This window comes from Mirounga leonina, unplaced genomic scaffold (assembly GCF_011800145.1).
Source record: "Mirounga leonina isolate KUSES-001 unplaced genomic scaffold, KU_Mleo_1.0 Mir_98, whole genome shotgun sequence".
Taxonomy (NCBI): Eukaryota; Metazoa; Chordata; class Mammalia; order Carnivora; family Phocidae; genus Mirounga; species Mirounga leonina.
Window position 1 is genome coordinate 2,482,091 of NW_023270921.1, and position 19,110 is coordinate 2,501,200.

Genomic DNA, 19,110 nt, shown 5'->3' on the forward strand with positions numbered 1-19,110 from the left:
ATACATAGAGGTGAATGTATGTGCAAAAATTCATGTTATCTGTCTACTTGAGATTTGTGCATTTTATCATATGAAAATTATATGTAAATTTGTAGACAAAAAATAAAACACATGAAAATTAGAATTAGAAGACGACCTACTCAGGTTGATTATGTCAACAACCTATGGTAACGCTCCAGCCTAAACTTTTACCACCATGATAATGCACTAAAGTCAATCAATAAATCCTTAAAATATGTAATACTTTTGGTTCTCACTGAGTTAAAAGCATTCTGATTCATGGACAGTTTACTCTTTATGTGTACATTTCTAGAGCATAAGATTATAAATATTTTGGGTAATAATAAATTTGACATGCTTAGAGATTTTCAATAGATGGACATTTTTAAATGTAAATTCAAGGTTTTCTCTGTATGTAGTAATCAGATTAAGTACATTGTTTGGTAGAAAATTATAGCCTGCAAGAACTCAATGTACCAAGAGTTGTAGAGGTGTTTATCAATGTTAACAGTCTTGCTTAATATATTTCAGTTTGCTATTCAAATATCCAAAGATGGACTGCCAGGCAGAGTGCCATTATGGGTCATCCTATTGAGTGCTTTTGCTGGATTATTGCTATTAATGCTGCTCATATTAGCACTGTGGAAGGTAAGCACCAAAGTTCCTTTGACTTTCTATTTCAACTATCAACAGCAAATTGGTGAAATAAGTTATTATTTATCCATGCTGTGTAATATGGTATTATACAACCATTAAAAATATTGAGGTGATGACCAAGACAAAAGAAAAAAATGTATATCCCAAACACTGCGCACAACTCGATCCCAGTTTTGTAAAAGAAAAAAATAAATAAACAAATCCAAAAATCATGATGGATCTCTCTGGAGATTGGGATTGTAAAAGACCTTTATATGTCTATAACATTGAGAATTATAAATTAAGTATGCATTACTTTTATAAATAAAGAAGAATGAAAACTCTCTTTTATAAAAAAAGAACAAAATGAATTCTTATATCAGTTTAAGAATATATAAACAATAGAATGGTTAAGATGAGCCTTGTCCAAATACATATCTCTATGTATCTTAAAAACTAAGATTTCTTTAATATATGAAGAAATATGCCACATTTTATGCAATAGCTGTGTGCCTGAGAGAGGATAAATTTATTACTTAGTTGATGAAAGAGAAATCTTACTGTTTTACTGACTCCTATTTCAAATCCTCTTGTAAAACTATTTCTATTGGATAAATCCATATATTTACATAGATATTTTGCTTATACTGAGGTGTGTGAGATTTTTCAAACTCTTAGCTGTATCACTTTCAAATTAAGCAGAACTGAGATGACAGAATTTACACTAAATTTAATAGAGAACAAAATCCTATCAAAAAGTTGAATTTAATGTTTTTTTCCAATGAAACATCAAATTGGTATTAATTCTAACATAATACCACCCTATATTTTACCAAATTGCTTTATTAAATAGCTAAACTCTGTTAAAAATACAGGTTGTGGTTACATACTCGTTTTTTTCTAATACCTGGGCAGCAGAATTCTCTTTAATCAAATAGTTTAAATAATAAATTTCTGTCCCACCAAATTGCCAACAGTTCTACCCTTTGACTCGCTTACAATGCCTAACTTCCTCTTTTGGGGGGATTGCACTCAGAGAGGATGATAAACAAAGCCATGTTAAAGGTGTAGGTCAGTAACATTTAGTTCAGTAAATAGAAACCATAGCTTTTCTCTCGCGAAGTCTCTAAGAATTCCTGGCTTTCTCAAACCTACAGCTCCTTCTACACTGCAGGATCATCAGTGCTCTGTCTGTAATACCTGGCTTTGCCACACCGTGGTCCCCAAGACCTGTTTTAGTGGTGTCGAGGTTGTGCTTGAAACAAAGAATGTGGTTTCTTCACTTAGATGCACCTCTATTCCAGAGAGCATTTTACGGATTTCTTTCAGTGTGCTTTTCTATTCTGAGCACTGCACTTGCCCATGTAGTTTTAGGAGACAGCTGACAAGAGAAAAGGAAAGCCAGAGCTGACATTTGGATAGATTTTCTCTGGTGGCGTATCTCTGCTTAAAACAATTAAGTTTTATTCATCTAGTTTTTTTGGTCACCGGTCTGAAGAAGCATAAAGGTAAAAATAAACACATTCTTCCATCCAGTAAATGTTTTGTTAATACGTTCTGCTGACTTCTTGGATCCCTTTAGGCCCAGGAAGGAAGGTCATTTAGCAACCTTTGGACTGTTCTGACCAGTAGGTGCAGTTAGTTCAACCACTTCAGTGGGAGATCCAGTGATCAGATCCGCGACTCCACAGGGAGGGGGAAGAGAAGAGAATTAGGGAGGGAAGAGAATTAGGACATACCGAATGCTTTCTACATGCCAGGAACTGTTTTAAACTTTTCCACTTTAATGTTAACATCAGCCCTCTGAGAAAGACACGACTATGAACCTCATTTTATTAATGAGATGCTGGGACGTACAAGAGTTAAATATGTTCCCCAAGGCCACATGGTTTATCAGATTCAGAGTAAGGACCTAAATCCGGACCATTTTACTTCCTTGCCAACACTGTTAACCCCTTGCTTTGTGTTCCCTCTTGCTTTTATTCACTCTGTTGTGCTTACAACCTTTTCAACAAAGTATATTAACTACATGTTATATTTGAGGACATTAAAGCAAAGAGAAGCTAAGTAACTCTCCCAAGATTACCAGCTAGTAAAGGACTGGATGCAAGCAAAGATCTATCAGCAAAGCCCATCCTTTTCCAGTATCTCTCACTGCTAGAAACCTCTAGGCAGGGCTCTTTATTCTGGAGCTCCAGGAATTGGGTTTTGTTCAAGAGGGTCATGAACTCTCTGAAATGTATAAAAACATTTTGTTTTGGAATGAGAGTCCCTAGTTGGATTCAGACTTTCAGCAGCTCCATTATACTAAAAATATTAATTGCCCCTCCACCTGCTTAAAGCCATATGGAACTTCCCTGAAGCATGTATTTGGTCTGCAGAAGACTCAGAAGAGCTACCCAGGGACTTTTTTTATACTTACTAGACCTGGAGCAAAAACCTCAGGACTATCCCTTCTTCCTCCTTCTTCCAAATCTGACCACTCTGGGGCACCTGGGTGGCTCAGTCGGTTAAGCGTCTGCTTTCGGCTCAGGTCATGATCCCAGAGTCCTGGGATCAAGCCCTGCATCAGGGATCAAGCCCCACATCAGGCTCCCTACTGGACGGGGAACCTGCTTCTCCCTCCTCCCCTGCTCGTGCTCTCTCTCTCTCTCTCACTATCTCTCTCTCAAATAAATAAATAAAACTTAAAAATTAAAATAACAACAACAACAACAAAATCTGACCACTCTGGAAATTCATTGGAACTCCCAGGGTCCATACAGGGAACAGGCCAAAGATCCTTCCTGGAGCTGTGACTCTATTTCAAAAAGCACTGTCTTTATATAATTTATCCTTGCAGTACACATGGTAGAAATTAAAGTTTTTCAAAATGTTAGTAGTAGCTTGTTATACTTAATATTGAAGAGAGAAGGCTTTTAGAGGGCACAGGTTTAAATAGATTGAGAAACACATTCTGGAATATAGTACCACACATTGAGGGAGAAGCCCAGTCAGGCCAATATAACCAATAGATTGAAATGAGACTCAGCCCACAGAGAAGCCCTAAGAAAGCAGAACGTTTTTCTCTCTTAACTTGATTTCATACTAATGGCTGAAGTTCCATCACTGACGTTTTATTTACTAATCCGAAAGCTTTATTCCTCATCCAATATACATATCCTTGGTGGATGTGGATGGGGAATAGCGCCACCATTTTTTAGTCTTTTATATATTAGTTAAATTTATTCATTCAACATTTATTCCATATTATAGTCAGTAAGCCCGTAATTTCTACCAGGTACTGTTGAATCTGACCCTTTGCCATAGGGTTTTGAACTAGGGATAAGCATAAATAAGATCTAGCACTTACTGATAAGTAAATATGGAAAGGCAAAGAAGGAAAGTTAAAGTTGTAAGTCTGGGCACTGAAAACAAACTTAACTCATTTTTAATTTTAGCTAGTATTGGCCCAGCCAGTGTGAAGCTATGTAGTGCATTCACCTAGTCTCCATTCTTATGACCCAACTTCCACTAACAACCCATGTTAATAGAATTAGTTGAGTGGAAAAGTTCAGATAACACAATTTAGTTTTAAAATAGAGCACTTAGGGGTGCCTGAGTGGCTCAGTCAGTTGAGCGTCCAACTCTTGATTTCAGCTTAGGTCATGATCTCAGGGTTGTGAGATGGAGCCATGCATGGGACTCCATGCTCAGCAGAGAATCTGCTTGGGATTCTCTCTCTCCCCCTCCCTCTGCCCCTCTCCCCTACCCCTACTACTCGCTCGCTCTCTCTCTCTCAAATAAATAAGTCTTAAAAATAAAAAATAAAATAAAATAGAACATTTAGCATGTGAAAGCAAAGGAAGGTTGAAAAGATGCAAAAAGACTTGAGAGGGAAAGGACAAGAGAGAGAGCAGGACAGGACAGGAGAGAGAAAAGTCTTACATTCACCACCTGTTCCTGTGAAAGCCTTGTTGGATTTATTTTCAACTCAGGACCTGCAGGCACAAGGTAAGGAGACTGATAGTTTGTGAATCCAGAACTTTTATTGTTGGCTCAAAGAAAAAATCCTGAGACATAGAGCTGCCACTCGAAGCAGGACAAATTTATTGTTTTTTCACATTTATTTCTCTGTTGTCACCTTTTCCTCATCTACCACCAACTAGATTCTGGCATCATGGAAGACATAAAGGCCTGTCATGGTGAAAGACATGAAGAAGCTACCTTCTGTAGCTTAAAACTGCATTTTGATCATTTATCCCATCTAAGCTCTCAATTATTCAATAATGATTTTTTTTAAATATACCATTCTCTTGCATAATTCACCATAGCTTCATTATTAAAATGATATGGAGGTACTATACTTTCAAAGAATTAACTCATTGTCTGCTTGAACTATTATAATCCACTCTCAAATAAAAAAAAAATACACGGACTTAAAAAAACACTTCTCTAGGATGCTTAATTTCCTTTTATTTAAAATACCCACATTTTAGATGAGATCATTAAAAAGGTCCCTTCCAGCCCCTATACTTATTTTTATTATAATGTACAATAGGAAATAAATAAAGCACTTACAATTTTTATAATGACCCAAATTACAAAGTATAGTGAAAAGTAACCCACGTTCACCCCTTCGTGAAATTTCTTCTATGTTCAGTGAGTTCCTTTTCATATCCAAATGATACAGCACGTTTTCAAGAGGCACTTCCTGTCAAGCCTATAAAGGCAGATGTCCTAACACATTTAAAGTGAATCCAGGCAACTCAAATCTCCCCCACCCTCGGCCATGATGCATGTGCCAGTTTCCGCCCCCAGCTCTAACGACCTCAATTTATGACCATCAGTTATTTGATGGAATTTCTCTGCCACATCCCTGAGAAAAAAGATGATGGCAAAGTGCCATTTAATGCCAGCTAACTGTAGTTTATATGTCCTTCCAAATATTTTCCCTAGTACTAGTAAAAACCACATGTACTAGTTTTTACTAGGAGACATGATATATTTAACCAACAGAAAAGTTTTTTAAATGAAATAGCAATTTGATAAATGTCATTTCTTGACAGTCAATATTACTTAATAGGTCAATGAAAAAAAATCTCAATTATATTAATTATTTGAGTGCCCAGAATCACTAACGTAGTATTAAATTTTATCCAAGGAAATTAGTACTTATTATCTAAATTCAAATAATTAATGGTGTTATGTTTGGTATTTTCTCAACAGATTGGATTCTTCAAAAGACCACTAAAGAAGAAAATGGAGAAATGACATATTTTACAGGAGGAAGGAAAAAAATAACAATTATTCGATGATCTATCCTCAGGTTTGCCTCAAATATGTGACAAGAAATTTATTATTACAGTTAAAGATATAGTCACATAACTTTAATCCATCAGGGATTAATCATTTGGAAAATGACAGATCAAGGAAGATCCAAAAACAATACCATAAAGATATATTTTGTAAAATGATGAAAAATATTTTTAAATAATTACTCATTTGTGTTATTTAAGTGAAATTACAAAGTGTTTTGAAGATGAAGAATAACTTGTACAAATATGTTTATATATTAAATCAGCATCCAGAGTATTTAAGGAATGCATAAAAAGATTTTTATGATCATTGATAAATTAAACTTTTTCCATTGGTTCCTGGTGGATATCCACATTCAGCATGATAGTCAACATTTGTAAATGACAAGAAAGGAATTAACTGAAAAAGATCACTTCTCCCTATTTAAATGAGAAAATTTCCTGGATAGAGTATATATAAAATATGGACTGAAAATAGAATTAAGTCACAGAGAATGCATTCAGCATCTTTGTGTTCGGTTCTGTACTTGCAAAGTTTTTTGGTTTTTGGTTTTTGTTTTCAAAGTGTTTAGAAACAATTGAGCTGATGGAAAACGAAGATAGACTTGTTTAAAGGCAACTCACTGGAAGGATTAATTTAAGCTTTCACAGAACATGCTTAATTTTGACATGAGCCCTAAAACTCAAAACTTTTATGCTGAAAACAACACTTCACAGCAGTTTTGTGGGGCATACCAGTGATTTGTCATGAAAAGCCGTGTTGTGTGCGGGATATGCTAAGATGGCTTCTGAATGGAACATGCAAATGCCACGGAAATGCCCAGCTGGGCAGCTTTGGAACGTTAGCGGTCCCAGGATGTAACCCAAAGTAGGAGCTTTCTCAGCTCCTTGGCACATGGTTCATTTAAACCCTCAAGCTGTGAGAGTATGTTTGTTTTTAATTTTTTAAAAGGTATTTAAATTTCCAAACACATTTCTTATTTTTATGAAAGTCAGTATTCCATTTCAGTATTGCGTTTTACCAAGAAGCCACTGCTTTTTTAGTGTGGCATATCCCTATTTAAATAGAACTCTGGAAATGTATTTTAAAGAATCTTAGGTTTGAATTTGCACCAACAGAAAGATATCACACCTCTGTATGAGCTTCTTTGCTCCTGAAGTGATCCTTATGGTGCATTGGACTCTACTGTAGCATAAGCTCGTAGGTTGCTCCGTTTCTTAGGAAAATAACAGTGGATGAATGTATTATAGCCGCATGTGTGAACTACTGCTGTAAAATTTGCTGATACTTCTGTAACAACTCCATCTCTCCACCGGGCTGACCATCACAAGACCAGCACCTGTCCAGCAACTTATCCAGGAAGTCCTGGACTCTACTATTCTCAAAAAGCATCAAATCAAGGGAGTAATTAAATGACATAGGTTTAATTTTTAAAACTAATTTCCAAGGAATTTCCAAGGCCGACTCAGAGTCGGCCTCCCTTGTAGCTCTCCACATCTATGTCTAAGATCCCGATGATCAAAGTCATGCACCTGGGAAGTGCTGAGGTCATCAATACTAGAAGAAAAGCTCAATCTTTCCAGAGATTTGATATCCTCCTGCTGGTCATTGTTCAGAAATATCCACTTCAGGAGTTTCCTTCACTCCCACTACCTATCTCCAGGTTCAGAAGTCATTCTTCCCACCTGTTCTTTTCTTTGCCCAACAGAACTCAGGTCTCTCTTATTCAGAGTCGCCACATTGCACAGCCTGCTTGGCAGCTCAGCTCCAATCTCAGCACATTCTTAGAAGTAAATCGAACAGGTAAACTTAAATTCACACTTGGCCTCTATGACTGCTAGGCAAAGCATTCACTGAAGCAGGAATGTGCACATTTCAACCAAATACGATATTAACCCAGAGGGGAAAGATGGAAACAATGGCATTTTGAAGGTGTTAGAAAAGAGAGGAAGAACCATTCAGACAGATCAAATAGCTACTTATAAGCCTGGCACAGTTCTTAACATAAGTTGTTCCCAGTTTTCAAATAGAATGTTTAATGAACCAATATCCCTTTTCCCTAATACTATTATTTGTTGAGCTTTATGTGTGTATATGTGTGAGCATCTGTATGTGTGTGTAAACACACATGTACACACACACGAATGGACAAACACAAATCAAATACAAAATACCTCAATAATACCAAATGACAGGGTTTGACAAAAACGACAAAAAAATAAACACAAAAGCTACACCAACAAGAAAAGTTTGATTCATCCGTTTTCATTAATTCATTCATTCATTTTCATTAATATTTAACTTTAGTGCACAGTTCTGCAACTATCTAAAAGATGTAAATGCGGAAGCTTTGATTAAAATAATAAGTCAACAGTACAAATGTTCTAAAACATAATCAATGATTAAGAAATATACTAAACTATCATTTTATTCTAAAGCACTTAATAAGAAAAGTGAGTGCTATTTAAGAATATGAGTTTATGCCAAAAACTTTTTTTAACTTTGGTATTTTACAAAATTGATTATTTCTTCCATTGTGAACTAAAATATGTATGAAGTCCCTTTCCAGACCAAACTTAGAATGGTATATTGGTAAATTATTCAACAGCTGGCTCTTCAGAAGGAAAAAAATCCCTGATTTGTATAACTTGCCAATTTCCATGATTTAAATAGGCTTGCCATGGCCATTTTCAAGCTACCAATATAACCCTAACCAGCTTGCAAAACTCCTGAAAATTGATCTGTCAACTCTCATGAACCAGTATAAGCTCACTTCAGCACACCATTGAAATAGATTAGATGACAATAATAGACAATAGATAGATGATAGATAGATAGATAGATAATAGATACAGGGATATAACATGTTAAATATATATACATACATAAATACACACCATATAATCATATTTCAGATTATGCTTTCAATGCTCATCTCAAGCCCAGCAGACAATGCTATCCCTCATTCTTCAATTTCAATTTCCAGAATTATAGCTTTCCTTTAATATTAATAAAATGATATAAACTTTCAGGCGAAGCAAGGAGTTGAAAGCAAGAAAATACAAAGGGTGACACAATGAAAATCAGACCTTCACAGCCACAAAGAAGCTGTCTTACTTTCTCGAGGAATCTAGAACCCTGAAACGATACCGTGAAAGTTCATCCTTTGCAAATATTTGTAATTTCTATGATCCAATTTGAAATTCAGTGGTCCAATTTATTCAGTTATTTTCTTTGAGCCTTAAAGTCATGGGCAATTTAATCTCTGAATATTTCCATGTCATCAGTATGCTCAAAATGAGGCTTATAGGGCACCTGGGTGGCTCAGTCGTTAAGCGTCTGCCTTCTGCTCAGGTCATGATCCCAGGGTCCTGGGATCGAGTCCCGCATTGGGCTCCCTGCTCAGTGGGAAGCCTGCTTCTCCCTCTCCCACTCCCCCTGCTTGTGTTCCTGCTCTTGCTGTCTCTCTCTCTGTCAAATAAATAAATAAAATCTTAAAAAAAAAATGAGGCTTATAGAGGGAGATATTTTTGTAAAATTTGATGCTTACTCAACCATAATAAATGTATGTACACTTGCAAATACCTATTAATACCTATAAATATATATATTCTCTTTTCCTTTTACAAAACCAATATCTAGACTCAATTGGAAAACAAATATCTGTACCAAAAGCAAAAGGTGGTTGCACGTGTTTGACTCAAGCTGGGTTGTAGGGGCCGTGAAAAGCTGTGCCCACATTCTCCCCAGGCATCCCCTGCAAGGGCCACAGCTTGTAGGGTGAATGGCCGCGCCTCCAGCTCCAGGCAGTGTGCTTTCATAGAGGATAATGCCTTTGTCAAACGTGGTAATATGCTCTGTGCGAATTAACTGTCTTGCTTGGCACAACACTCAGAAAACTAGGGAAGACCCAGGTTTAGAGCATGATTCATGTGCTTAGTGCAGTCACGTTACTGTTCAAATAAGGAGGCTTCTGGCAAATCCTTTTTTAGAAAATAATATCCTCTGCATCCTTCGTTTATTTTCAACACCTCTCAAATCCTCTGCATTAGTGATCACCCCTCCCCCCACCACCACCAAGGGAGATTTTCAAGAAGACTAGTGGAGGAAAATCTGTTTGTATGTGCTCTCTGTTTGCTGTGAATACCAGCTTCAGTGAACTGATCATTTATACAGGATTTCAGGCCTCAATTCTTCTGTGACACTCTAAAGGCATAACATGATATAGGCATAATGTAATAGGGACAAAATGCCCTGTATTTCAGAGAAGTAATATCTTTAACAGATTTACCAACCTTTGTGGGACGCTGTCAGCAACTATGCCAAGGGTAGGATGTAGCCACCAGCACCCTACAATGCTCCATCCTCACCCATGGACATAATAATCCAAAAAATTAAAAGAGGGCTCTAAAATCTTCAGACTGACACTATTTTTTAATGTAATTTAATTGTAAACAGCAGAAATTTTTTAATGCAAACACAGCTTCAAGATGAGTCCACTCGGCAACCCCTTAATATCAAACTGCTGTCCCTAAACCTCTCCTACACAGAACTCCTGAAATCACCCCTAGATGTTAACGCTGCAGTACATTACAAAAGGCTCAATTCTGCTGTTACCCAAATGGAAGCACTATTGTGCAACATCTTATCTAAAACAATAAAAATAGAGGTAACATCTAACATTGTAATCTGGTGAACAAGTCAGTATCTTTGATCATCATATTAAAATTTAACCTTGAATTTAAAAATTCCAAGTAACAGCCTTTAACCATCTACCTTGAGGAAACGTGAAGGAGCTCCTAAGCCCCATCGTTCCCTGTGACATCTGGCACCGGGAGGTCCAGGTCTTAAGCAATGGGGATGGATACTTCTGCCTCTAGAAAAGGCCTGAGCTTAACTCCTGAATTCACTGCACCCCAGATCAGCCTGGCCCCACTCCATATCAGATATACACATAAGCACTTCTTGCTGAAAAGTTACCATACTGAAAAATATGCAAGGGCGAGTTATCACTTCAAATGTACTCTGCTTTGAGGTCAGCTTTTTTTTTTTTTTTTTTTTTTTTTTGCCTCTTTAAATATATCAGAACCTTTCCCCCATAACTAATGAGTGCTGAACTTTACCTAAGACTTCCTTGCATCTGCCTCCTGCCGCGGGCTGGAGAATTTCCGTGCCGTGAGGACCGGACAGTAGGAGCTAGAGCCCATCTGCAGGATCTTTCTGCCTTCTGCCTTTTGCCTTTCAGTTGGTCTCTTCTCTTCTCATGTGCACACTAGGGATGGTTTGTTTTGATTTGGAATTTCCTTGGCAAGGCCATTATAAACTTCGTGCCCCTTGCAGGACCTTGCATGGTTGCATGTTTTTTCTGGTGAGTTGAGACTTGGAAATCCTTTAAATATCTGACACACCACAGAAACCCTGGCCGTAAACTAGGGACCAGTGACACTCCCAACTATGATGATATTTGATTTTACCGTATTTCAAGTCACATCGTTAGGGGGGAAAAAAAAGACTACGTGGAATTTTAGAAACTCTTCTGCAAAAGACTGAGACTGGCAGTCTTCCTGTCATGCCCCCAAGGCTTCTTGCATCTTGAGAGACAGAAACAAAAATGGAGGGGGGTCGGGGAGAGGAAATAAAGCTATTTATCTTTTATATATACACCCTTCTTTCTCAAAATACCGCAAGCTTCCTTAGACCACATCGTACCCACATGCTATACTAACACATGTACTTTGCACAAGTAAATTGTTGATGAAATAAAAATATATTCTGCCTTCTTATTAGCTGGGACTAATTTCCTGGAGTTTAGTACACTTTGTCTCAAGTAAAAACGATCATTTGAAACAGCAACGCATCAGATCTTCTTCATACTGGAATCATTTCATACAGGACATCCTGATACTTGGCATTGAATTCTGACATCTCTTGGCCTTATTGCAGGATGCAACAGCTGTCTTCATGAGGAAACACTGGCCTGTGAAGAGAATGGTGTACTGTGTATTGCTACTGTGAGGGTGTAACATTGTTAACAGTGTGAAGAATTGTATCCATTTGATTAAAAAGAAAAATATTGTATATAATAACTACTGCCCTGAAACCTGTATCATATCCAATAAAGTTTTCAGCATGGTCTGACATAAGGTGTATTGCATTGTGTATTTTTTTATTTACCTCAGAATAAACTTATTAAAATGAATAACTTAAGGGTATGTGCATTTCTGTAAGACATTTATTGGACAAACTCATTAGAAGAAAATGTTTTCATCTCCTCAAGAACAAAGAAGCAAAACCTTTGTTGACTCTAGTAATTTATTAGATGCCTAACTTAAAACCATTTTTAAAAATCAGTTATCAGGTAACAGCCATTAAAGTGGCAGAGTTACAAATAGCTGAGAGAGTAAAAGAGTATTTTGAATATCCAATATATGGTGTATCCCGTACAGTGATTTGAGGTCAGAGGTTTGGTATTTTTGGTATAATTCTTTCTTATTTTGTGCATCAGCTGTGCATCTTACGTCAAGGTAAAGGAGCATCCTGTCTTATCTATGAATTTTTTTTAAATGATTCAAAGAAGATTGTGATTGCTGTGATTTTAAGTACATAAATTTTATCCAAGATTATTATTTCTTCCAAAGCTCCAGCTTTTTTTTTTTTTAAGCTCCTTAGTAGGTTTTCACTTTGATGGTCTAAAAGGAAAAAACAAAAGCAAATTAAGTGTGTCTGTGGTGTTTCCTGTACACAATATAGCAATGTGATTAGTCTTTTGCAAACTTGACACAAAAGCCACAGAATCCGTATTACTACATATCTTCTTCTAATGGGATGTTTTAATAATAAATTATCTGTTGTATAACAATAGATTGGACCACATGGTGAGAAACAAAAAAAAAAAACTAAGAAATGAAAAAAAGTTATTTTCTTTATTTAATCTATAATTCAAAGAAATATAATTATTTAATATATAAGGACTGGAAGAAAATATAGGAAGGAATTTTAGCAGTAATTACACAGGTTCATCTTGTCACTGTTTTCATCCTCAACCCAGGCTGTAGGATGACTGAGGTACTTTCACAGAAGAAATGGGCTGACTTATGAAGTTATTTACAAAGTCTTGTACTAATTTGTGTCAGCACATGTCTCCAATGCCCTGTCTTTTCTCTCCACTGTGAGATAAGTAGTTTTTCTGCCATATCACCCTCCGCCCAGGATGAGAGTACACAGTGGAGGTACTAGGAAAAAATCTGGATATATCCGCTATAAAATAAATGGCATACATCAGAACTTATTATTTGTAAGGCCTAGGGCATAGGCACAACATTTGCTTTCCCATCCTTTGTGGTGTCTTTTTCACTTTTATAAAATTAATGTAATAATCCACAGGCTGATGTCAGGAAGAATTTTCACCGAAGAGAAGTGATCAATGAGGACTAGGGGTGACTTCTATTTTCTTCTTTAGAATAGTTATATTATTTGACTTGTTTTTAAATAAATGAGTATCCATTTTTAAATCAGGAAAAAATCAGGGTAAAAGGGAATATATACACATTGTAGGATATCTGAAAAACAGAAAATAATTTAAAAAGAGTCATAACACCAGAAATTGCTAACATCCTATTGTCCTTCTCCTGGGCATACATGCTTATTTTTTACATATTTCTACTTTGATATGCTTGATATCACAGAGAACATGGTACCCTGTACCTTCTAAAAATCTTACATTCTCTTTTTAATTTTTCTTTCGTATTAAAATGGTGATAGCCATCAAATTCTTTCCCTCACTCTGGAGCTGACAACAAGAAGAAAAACTATCCCTCTCACATTCTCTCTAAGTTAATAATTATTATACACACATATATATGCTATACTAGAATTCTCCATAGTCCAGATGTCAAATAATTACTTTTTTTACCTACTTCTTCAAACAGGGGTGGGATGGGCCAGACACCAAGGAGTGGATACGGAAAGATGGGAAAGGTAGTCTCACTAAGTATAATAGCAAGTGTGGCCCCACTGATTATGCAAAACCAACTGGGTTATTTTATTAACAATCCTTGAAAAAGAAAGAATTTTTGCCAGAAACAAGAGCTGTCATCATTACATTACAAGCATTACAAACAAATGAAGACAGTGAAGGGGAAACAGAGGAACAAACAAAACACGAGGCATATAGAAAACACAGCAACATAGCTAATGTTACTCCAACCATATCAATAATTATGTTAAAGGTAAATGGTCTAAACACTCAAATCAAAAAGCAGAGATTGTCAGTCTGATAAAAGAATAAGGTCCATTCATATGCCCTCTAGAAGAGACAGACTTTAGATTCAAAGGCACAAATCAGTTGAAAGGAAAATGATGGTGGGAAAAAAATATGTCATGCCAAGAGGTACCATAAGAAAGCCGGAGGTGGCTGTATGAATATCAGACAAAATGAACTATAAGATGTGTACAATTCCAGACCTGGGAAGAGTCTAATTTTGTGAGAAAGAAGGAGATCCCTGGAATTTCTCAGTACACAGAAATCCAGGTTTATACTTGAGCTGAATTTGATGTCTTGCAGATTTTCAAGGACTCGTTGGTGGCTGAAATGAAAATTTTTGTGTGGATTAGAGCAGAATCATGGAGTCATTCCACTCTGAGAGTTGAGTCTTAAATTAGTGTGTAGAGTCCCTGACCTGCACAAATTCCAGTTACAATGGTCCAATTCCTCCCTTCTGGCAGGAATAATAGAACAAGCACCATTGTGTGTAGGCACCCAGGCTGCCAGCCCCTTCACAGATGAATGCAGTTTGGTCATGTGCCGATGCCCCAGTTAGTACTTGACTGGCAAGAACTGGCTTGAATTAATAAAAGCAGCATTGAAACATCTGCAGGTTTGGTCTTTAGCTTCCACTTTGCTCAGCTATTTTTTTTATTTTTGTAGTATCTTTCAACCGAGCATGTGTGGCAGGAATTCATTTAGATACCACAATCCCAAATGACATTCCAAAAGCAAGAGTGGAAATGCCTCAACCTGGTGAATAAAGGATAGTATCCAGAATTGGTCATCAGACTATAATTAGTGGAGCTGGAACTTAGCCATGCTGGAGACTCTAACCGTCCTCGATGAAATGCCCAGGGCTCTTTAGTTTCACATGCTGAGTCTCTCATTTTCTATTTTCTTCCTTCCTTTACTCTCAGACTTTTATATTCTATTAGCACCCAAGTACCATCTGCTATTCCTTTTCATTCACTTTCCAAACCCTTCTTTCATTCCTACCCATTCTGCATACCTCATCATTATAAGGTGGGTAATTCGGCAAAGATTCCAATTAGTGTATTATTTGACAGCACAGCAGTTTTTCACCTTTTAAGATGGACCATATCTTCATGAATGAAGATTGTATGTTTAAATGCAAAGTCATTTGTATTCTGTAAGAGCTATAAGAATTGGCACATGTGAAGCAGGTAGTTTTGAATGGAACTGATGGGGCTGGGTGAAGTCTCCCATTTTTCTACAAGCAGAAGAAAAAAGGGAAGAAAATCAACATTTATTGCCTACATCTCACATGCCAGGCAATTTTCTAACATGTTATTTCATCTTATCACTAACACTGTGGTGATATTATTATTATTTTTGTTTTACAGGTGATGTAACTGAGACTCGCAGGAGTTAAGGGGCTACTTCAAGGTTATAAAGCTAGTAAGTGGTAATGTTGAAATAAAAACCAAGTTCTATCTGGTTCCAAAATCATTTCTCCCAACAGCAAGGATTTCAGAAGTCATGGGAAAAGAAATGAAAACACAGAGAGATGCAAAAGAACACACATCTATCTTTGTAATAACTGGCACATAGTAGGTACTCAGAAAATATTTGTTTATTATTGAATGAATGCAAGAATTGATAATCTGAGTAAAGTTTTATTTATCTGTATCTCTTTGGGAGGAAAACTATGAACATATAATATGGTCATTAGTCATAGACTCATAGATTTGAAGGCAATTTAAAAGTCATCCAGTATTGGAAATTTCTTTACAACATCCTGATAGTATGACCCAGACTATTTCAGGCTCTTCCAAGAGTGAGGTTTTCACCACTCCAGCTGGAAATCCTGCTCTGCTTTTGAGAAGCACTAATTGTTTGAAAGCATGCTCTTGTATCTCAAATTCTAATATTAACTCTGTATTAACCAAAGTGTTAGTCCATTTATCTAAATTTTATTTAACCTATTAATTGTATCTTAGAGTATTGCATCCCATAAACTTACTACTTCTTGTGCAAAGTAACACTTAGTTTAATTTTCCTGTCTCCATATTATTTTAATATCTAAAATTGCCTCTCAAGTTAATGTCTGTCAATTTATTTTCCTTCTACCAACTGTCAAGACTCTCAGACGAGTGTTTTAACTTATCCAAAAAAAAAATTAACAAAATTGGAGATTAAGATATTAAGATCATTACAATATGATAAACTATTTTAAAAATCAAGACAACATATGACAGTGCAAACATAAAATACAGCACAGCTATGATGCATTTTGCATCTAACAATCTTTTTTCATAGTGACAAGATAGAATTATGAGAGTTTATAAAATGAAAGAATGCATTTTACAAAGAATATATTAGCTCATGTATGGCACTGCCATAGGTCAAGAAATTAGTACCACTTATTTAAGATCTTAGATATAATGGTCAGCTCTTAGAAATCCTGATTCTCTTGGCCTTTTTGCTGGCCTTTGTCACAAGCCAGTTTGTTGCCCCTTCCAGAATGATATCTGTGTCCCAAGCTTGAAGAAGTTAGGTAGAAAGCCAATCCTTCTTTTTAAAAAATCAGAATTGTAAAACATTTCTGAGAATTCCTTCCTCCCAGCAGACTTCCACTTATACCTTGCATAATGGTGTTACATGACCATTCCACATTGCAAGGGAAATAGAATATTTAACTTCCAGCGTCTATAACAGAAGTAGGAGATGAGTTGAGTGAGTGCTCGCTTCAGCAGCACATATACTAGAGATGAGTTGGGTGGGATTTGGTATTAAGTGATTAAACTCATAATGTCCACTTAAATGGTATTTCAGATATAATCAACATGATTACTATCAAGTTTATTCTTATATGAATGGAACTTCAGATGAGGAAGGATCTCTGAAAGCCTTTTCAACTCCAAAACTCTATGGAAGTACAAAGGAAAAATTAAAAATATTTTTCAGAATGATTTAACACATGTTCCTCATATCATGAATCTACACAGCATCTTTGTAAGGCTCATCTAACATTTAAAATTCTAAAACCATAATATTATTTTAAAATATTTAAGACTTTATTCATTTATAAAAATATTAATTTAACAGACATTTATTAAGTATCTACTGTATGCAAGTAATTTTATACCTGAAAACTGAGGAGTAGTCACCATTCCCCTAAAGAGATATCAAAAGATGGTTTTTATCTGAGGGTAATTTTTTCTGACAATTCTTTGGAAAATGCTTTTGGCAGAGTTTTGAGTTAAATGTGTTGACTCTCAAGCTCCGGTCTCTCTTTCTCAAGGAAGTCCTACTGAATGGCACACTATGATTTCTCTCTTCTCTAAATTCCTATGGTCTGTCCCAGTCCATATGGCACTAAATGACATTTTAGTTTTATACATACACATTTACGCATCTATACCTATTCCAGTCTCTTCTGAAGATAAAACTGGGCTCACATTAACAGTTACAAATATCCTTGGATATATCCAACCCTTTGTTCTTTGACCTGCAGTCTACCTATTCCTGGTCATTAAAAATATACCCCCTCCAATTCTTTCACGAATTCCCAAAGGGCTGTCTTATGTTCATGAGCACAACTTCTTGGTTATCAAGTGGTGTCTGCCATTTTCTTCCTCTAGTTCTTGCCAGTGGCATCTTTTGCTGATGGCATCCTCAATACGAAGGTACTGTGCTGTCTTCCCTTCTAAAATGGGGATGAGAATACCTTCCTTCTGCCTATATTTCTCTGATACACTTGTGGTCCCAATCCTTAAAAAAAAAAAAAAAGAAAGAAAGAAAGAAAGAAAGAAAGAAAGAAAGAAAGAAAGAAAGAAAGAAAGAAAGAAAAGACACGCTTTCTATCTTAACCAACCAACAGAAGCCAGGACAGACACTTTTCTGTAATCAAAGTTGTCCTCTTTCCAGATGCCAGACCTTGTTTTATCTAGCTCCTCCATTAGGGTAACTCCAATTATAAAGCTCCTCAAACTGAAAGCAGACTGACTCCCAGTGAATTCTCCCTTCGGTCCTCCAGACCTACACAGGCAAAGTCCAAGCAGGGGCCCTTGTTGCCTGAGCACGCCTTACCCTACAAGTCTCCTGTCAGCTTCCTGAGGGCAGGATGCTTTGTACTTCCGTTTTGCTCTGCATCTGCTTTCTGTGCACTACTTAGCCACAATAGGTACTCTGTAAACATGTGCTGGATTGAATGTGACCAGACCTATTTAGCATGAAGAGAGTAACTTCTCTTGCTGCACAGAATTCAGAAGTTAGCTGAGGCAAAAATGAAAATGAATACAAGACTTTCCCAGAGATGTTGATGGAATTGCATTTGATGGCATTGTCAGGAAGGCATCCTGAACTGATAGAAATAAGAGAGGAAGAGGGGACTGCTCAGACATCCTAGGGCTACCTACTTCTCCAATGAGGCATTTGCATTATGTTTAAGTATTACTCCCACTGACTATAAAAGGAAACAACCATTCTCTTTAATCAATTTTTAAGGTCAAGTCAGGCAAATGTGCTTACATTGAAAGTGCCTTTTAAAGATGTAATTAAATATGAAGAATTAGTCTCTCTTCTTTCCTTTCCTAGACATTGTGGCATAAACATTGGCATTTTGTTTCCTTAACTCACTTCCTAAGTTCACTTCCCTCCGAGCTCTTTCCCCAGACGGTGTTTCTGTAGCCCAGACTTTACCCCACCTATCTCTCTTTCTAAAAACATATTCTCTTTTTACTTTGGATTTTAAAAGTTTTTAAATCATGATGATTCAGATATTTACATACGGTAGTTTATCCTTTTCAAATCAGCAGTTCTACAGGTTGTGAAAAATGCACAAAAGCATGTAACCACCACCACAATCAAGATATAAAATGTTTCTATTGCCCTAAAAGTTTCCACATGCTCATTTTAGTCACTTTTCTCTCCTCGTCCCAGCCTTC

General features: G+C 36.5%; 1 protein-coding gene across 2 annotated transcripts in view; it reads left to right on the forward strand.

Annotated features, from left to right (window-relative positions):
- The window catches only part of LOC118006650 (integrin alpha-1), a 170,675-nt gene extending 163,321 nt beyond the window's left edge, over positions 1–7,354 (forward strand). For both annotated transcript variants that reach the window (XM_034999364.1, XM_034999365.1), the window contains exons 28-29: positions 532–648; positions 5,845–7,354. In XM_034999364.1, the coding sequence (XP_034855255.1) occupies positions 532–648; positions 5,845–5,889 (162 nt within the window). In that variant the 3' untranslated portion in view covers positions 5,890–7,354. The remainder of the gene's footprint in view (positions 1–531; positions 649–5,844) is intronic.
- The last annotated feature ends 11,756 nt before the right edge of the window (positions 7,355–19,110 follow it).